The 5,828-nt window shown below is 35.6% G+C and overlaps 1 protein-coding gene across 1 annotated transcript; it reads right to left on the reverse strand.

Moving 5' to 3' along the window:
• Positions 1-809: 809 nt before the first annotated feature.
• LOC137658317 (leucine-rich repeat and immunoglobulin-like domain-containing nogo receptor-interacting protein 3) lies at positions 810-3,590 on the reverse strand. Its single transcript, XM_068392987.1, has 2 exons — positions 3,299-3,590; positions 810-2,177 (listed from the first exon to the last, which is right to left on the reverse strand). The coding sequence occupies exons 1-2, from the start codon at positions 3,455-3,457 to the stop codon at positions 963-965; spliced, it is 1,374 nt and encodes a 457-aa protein (XP_068249088.1). The 5' UTR covers positions 3,458-3,590; the 3' UTR covers positions 810-962.
• Between the last annotated feature and the right edge of the window lie 2,238 nt (positions 3,591-5,828).

A 5,828-nucleotide genomic window follows, 5' to 3' on the forward strand; every position in this document is an offset into this window, starting at 1 on the left:
ATTTTTTTTTCTTTAACAAATTTTACTCGTATATAACATCAAAGGATGGTTAAAGATAGATTATCCACATTTGGGCTTTTGTTGCACTATCGTGTCAGACAAGAGACTTGAATTTTCCATGGATATAAAACACTCCTACAGTAATTGACTTGAGGCTTGGTAGGCAAATCACAATGCTGTTACTGTATATCTCAGAATATTAGCCTTTTTGGTTCCAGTCAGGTTTGGTTGGTAAATCTTGATTTACACGACTTAAAAGGTTGTTACTTTTATGCCTTCTGTCTAATTTAAATGAGAGTAAATACTTGTATTTAATTGATAAAATTAATTATGTTAATTGATTATTAAGTTGAAAGTTTTCATTTGGAATCTGGTTGAAAAGATATTGATGATGATAATTATGTCGGCCTGCTTAGGTTATCGCTGTTAGTGAAGTTCCCATACCATCAAAATAATGATCGATTTAAAGGGATATGTGACTTCAATTTCTCGTATTCTCATCCCACTAGGCGAAGACTAAGCATGGAGTTTATCGCACCCAGAAAAGTCTTAGAAACAGAAAAAAATGTATGAATGTCCTCTGCATTTTATTGCATGAAGGTTATTGTTTATTGTTATAACTACTACTCACTCATTATGACCATTCAACTAAAAGTATTTTAACCATTGTAGTTTATCAGAATTTTCTTCTGTATTCGAGTTTACATTTAAAACTAGTTGTATAGTATAGAGAATTTTTTTTGGAGCAAGAATGAAAATACTTCTTTATAAATATTTTTATTAAATCGTTTTTTAACACAAATCAAGAATAAATACTTTGAGGTACATAAATAAACAATGCGTCCTTTCTTAACTTAATTCCAACAATTTGTTGGTAAGTATCACAAGATTCTATGAGTTTAGATGATAGTGAGATGATGGTGATGATGAAGAAGATAAGAGGCTGGGGTGGACAAAATTAATCACATATATAAGGTGGTAATCACAACAGCTGCCACTAATGACGCTGTGTACGAAACGGCAGAGGCGCTGTCAGTGACAGACGTCTCTGTGGTTACACTTGATGGAAGGCCAGTTGTTGTCTGTACGCTTGCAGCTGTGGTGATGACTGAATTTCCGACGTCATTACAGGAGTCTGTAAAAGCAATGAGGTCGAATCCATTCAGGCAAACTCCCTTCTCAATTATTTCTTTCTCCAGGGTGTTAGGCCTTTTCACCACCCACCCAGTGTTGTCGCAGGTACAACCGAACTGGTTCTCTTCGACGGCAAAGACGACCAAGTTGTTGGAAACCAAGAAGGACTGGTCAAAGACATTAATAAAGGTGTTGTTTGCCAGTGCAAGGAATGCTTGGTAGGATGCTCCATCTTTCCCCCTGAGACCTTTGAGGGCCCAACTGCTCAGGTTGTCTATGGTGTTACCAACAATAAGGGCTGCACTGATTTCACACTCATTGTACAGCTCCATGTCGAAGGCCTCTGATTCGACTGTAAGGATGTGGTTGCCTCCGACGATCAGGAAACCAAGAGTCTCGGTGCTTATAGCTCCAGAATTGATAGTGATGATATTGTTCTTGTAAAGCGTGAATCGGGTGCCATATTCTGGTAGAGAGACGTTGCCGAAAGACGAGAGCTCTCGCCCCATGATGGCATCGATCATCTCCTTTGGTTCTTCCATTGACCGTCCTACACTCCCACATCTCTCTCGGGCAGCCTCCTGTGATGGCTTTAAAGAAATGGCACCAGAGTCAAAGCTGCCTATGAAACTGTAACCGAAGGCTAGGTCTTCAAGAGCGGGCAAATTGTTGAAGGCGTGATCTTTAATCATGGTAATGGTGCTGTTAGCAACTTCGACAAGCTGTAGCTCGCTCAGGTTGCTGAAAGCATCGGAATTGATGACGTCGACGGTGCTCCTGATAAGACGTACTTCCTTTAGGTGCCCCATTCCTCGAAAGGCGTGCTCTGGGAGTTCTGTGATGTTACAGTCGACGAATTCGAGAACTCTGATGCTGGGAGTCCAAGGTTCCTTTGTGACATTTGGGGTGATGTGTACTAGAGCTCCTACCAAGACCAGCTTATCGGGGGCCACTTTAGATTCTAGCTCGGACCACGTGAGTTCGAGGGCCTTCTCGGAGCACCCAGTCTGGTCAATTGTGAGCTTGTTGATTTTGTAAGAATCCTGAAACAAATCAGTGTATAACAATGAGAATAGAAATATAAGATATTGTTGATGATATGTAGATAATATATAATGATAGTGTTGAAACATCAGTGGTCAATATCAAATACACCTAATGTTCAATATCAGTTCTGTTTTATACAAGTTGAAGTAATACATACGTTAAAAGATAATGATCGTAAAAATGGTCTATAAAACATTGATGACATCTGCAGCACAGTATCGTTAAAAATAGTGACATTAGAACTTATCAGTTTGTTAATGCAAGGCTGCGTAAAATTGAAAGGATATAATGTTATGGGTAAAGAAGACAGTGTTGTAATATTAATATAGCTCAAGTGAGTAAGCGAGTACATGAGTCATATCGGAACATGACACTGAATTTAATTAAACAGTTCTAGAAATCAGCGTACTGTCGTGAATTAAGATGTGAATGTTTTACGTAGGGACATTAGTAAAGTCACTTGTACATTTCCTGTAGTAGGAAGGGCCGGATGTCCGGACATCATGTTTTGGTCTAGGAAGTCAAATGTTATTTTATTGATAACAAAAAGATTTTATTTTTTATTTTAGGGGAAACTATTTTGTTTGGACGGAATATCTTATTTGACGTTTTGCTAGAGGCTATGTTGGGAAATATGTTTTTTTTTTTTTATTTTTTTTTTAATGAATGGGGATTTGTGTAATTATTTTTGGAAATATTTATTTGCTATATATGTATGAATTTCAAATATAGAAACCCTCTATATGTGTTTGTAGTCCTAGTAAATAGATGCATAAATACTCAATAAACACACTATATTAGAACACACACACACACACACACACACATATATATATATATATATATATATATATATATATATATATATATATATATATATATATATATATATATATATATATATATATATATATATATATATAGGCTATCTATCTATCTATCTATACACACACACATATATATATATATATATATATATATATTATATATATATATATATATATATATATATATATATATATATATATATATATATATATATATATATATATGTGTGTGTGTGTGTGTGTGTATGTATATATATATATATACATATTAACAGACTACAGTATCTCACCGGTGATAATCTCTGCTTGCAATCACAGTGCACATCAAATCTATCTGGATCATCTGTCAATCTCTGCAAGTCACAATTGTTGTTCCTCTCTGCCAGAGCCGTTGCAGAGATTGCAACCAAAAGCACTACCAGTGCTAGAACAGCGTTTGAAGATTTCATCTTAAGTCCTTGTGTTCAAACACTTTTTCAACACTATTATTATAAATTTATAAATTTCGCACTATGATATTCCTTCGATATGATTTCAAGACGGTGTCCTGTGTTCAACTGGTTTGCGAGAGCCACTCAACTCCTTTTTATGGAAGGAATCGTTACATCCGCTGACGTCACATTGAACGTATGGTCATTATTTTTGGGTAACGTTCGTCACACTCCTCGGGTCTGTTTCCTTAGAGGTCACGTTCGAATTTGCGTAAACGTGTTTAACATTATAGGCATTACGCAACGTTTTGTCTAAATTTGTTCTGGCGAGAATATAATGTTAATACATTCATAATATTATATATATATATATATATATATATATATATATATATATATATATATATATATATATATATATATATATATATATAAACAACTGCAGCAATTCCTATTTCACTGTAGAACAATAGCCTCAGACGTTAATTTCTGTCTGGAGTCTCGCCAGTTTTCATCACCACCCAGGTTACTGCGGATTGATTTTATGAGACTTTAATCTGATTGCTCACAGCAAACCAACCTAGTATGGTCGTCCCTGATTAGTACAGCTTAGCTGATCATGGCGATACACACACACAGACATCCTTTCACGTTAATGTTTAGATCTTTGAAACTTTTTTTTTTCTTTTTTTCTTTTTTTTTTTTTTTTGGTACCTGACTTTCGACATTTTCTTACCGGATACACAAACTTCTTTATACATAATAGGATTTACTCGCCTTTCATCTTGACCTATTTTCGAGTAAAATTTCGTACTTAGATTTCCTTTATTATCTTTTCTAGAATTACAAAAGAAAACTTTCACTCGGAAGGACCCCCCAATGGAGTGGCTTGTCCTTATGTGACGTCACGTTAGTTGAGAAATCACGATATTAAACGTACTTTCAGTCATAACGTTTTAGATCTCTCTCTCTCTCTCTCTCTCTCTCTCTCTCTGTAATGTGTGTCTGTAAATAAAGGGTTTAAGTATTCCTCTTTGTGTGGAGGTTTGTTTTAATGCAAGAGATTAAACCCGCGAAACGGGCTTATTATTATTTGTAAATATAGACTAATATCAGTAATAGTATTTGTAGAAATTGTAAGAATATAATAAAAGCAGTAATAGTAATAGTAGAAATAATAAGAATAGTAGTATGATTGGTTAAAGTAGTGGTAGAATTATTAACAAGTATCAGGGGGTTTCCACTCGGTTTGCAATACTCATAGCTAAATGTCCTTGGGACTACGGACCTTCACCCCTTCCTGTTAAATATCAAAGGAAGTGTGACTGTTTCCTTTTATTTGCCATTCTTTAAATTAAGTTATTCGTATGGTTCCTTAATATGGGAAAACCAATAATTACTCTGTGTGTGTGTGTGTGTGTGTGTTAACGGTTCACTTTCCCTTTGCCTACACATACACCGAATAATCTGTCCTATTCTTTACAGATTCTCCTCTGTCCTCATACACATGGAAACACTGAGATTACCAAACAATTCTTTATCGAAGGGGGTTGACTACTGCACTGTAATTGTTCAGTGGCTACTTTCCTCCTGGTAAGGGTAGAAGAGACTCTTAGCTATGGTAAGCAGCTTTGCTAGGAGAAGAACAATACAAAATCAAACCAATGTTCTCTAGTCCTGGTTGAGGTGGCCAATGTGGTAACGTCCCTGACTGGTGAACGCCAGACTGGGGTTCGAGTCCCGCTCAAACTCATTCTTTGGTCGCTGCAATCTCACCATCCTTGTGAGCTAATGCTGGGGGTTTAGTAGAGCCTATAGGTCTATCTGCTGAATTATCAGCAGCCATTGCCTGGCCCTCCTTTGTCGTAACTTGGGGGGAGAGGGGGCTTGGGCGCTGATCATATGTATATATGATCAGTCTCTAGGGCATTGTCCTGCTTGATAGGGCAATGTCACTGTCCCTTGCCTCTGCCATTCATGAGCGGCCTTTAAACCTTTAAAAGTTTGCTATTTTCCCTGTAGGAGCCCTTGGCCTTATAGCATCCCGCTTTTATAACAAGGGTTTTAGCTCAGCAAGTAATAATAATAATAATAATAATAATAATAATAATAATAATAATAATAATAAAAGCCATATTCTAATTCATAATTCTTTCGATTAGACATGGTCCTAAGTTCGAAGTTAGAATTTAAAATAAACTTGAATTTTTTGAAAGATCAAACATGAAATGAAATAGGTTTTTTTTTCTAGTAATCAAAATGAAATGAATATTAGGAAAGACAAGTTTGTTTTCAATACTGACTTATTTTATCTTCAGATGAGATTTTACAAAGATCTATTTTTTCATTTACATGAGTTTTTGAGAAATAAACACTTAAACATTTGAAT

Source organism: Palaemon carinicauda, chromosome 19, assembly GCF_036898095.1.
Source record: "Palaemon carinicauda isolate YSFRI2023 chromosome 19, ASM3689809v2, whole genome shotgun sequence".
In the NCBI taxonomy this organism is placed as follows: Eukaryota; Metazoa; Arthropoda; class Malacostraca; order Decapoda; family Palaemonidae; genus Palaemon; species Palaemon carinicauda.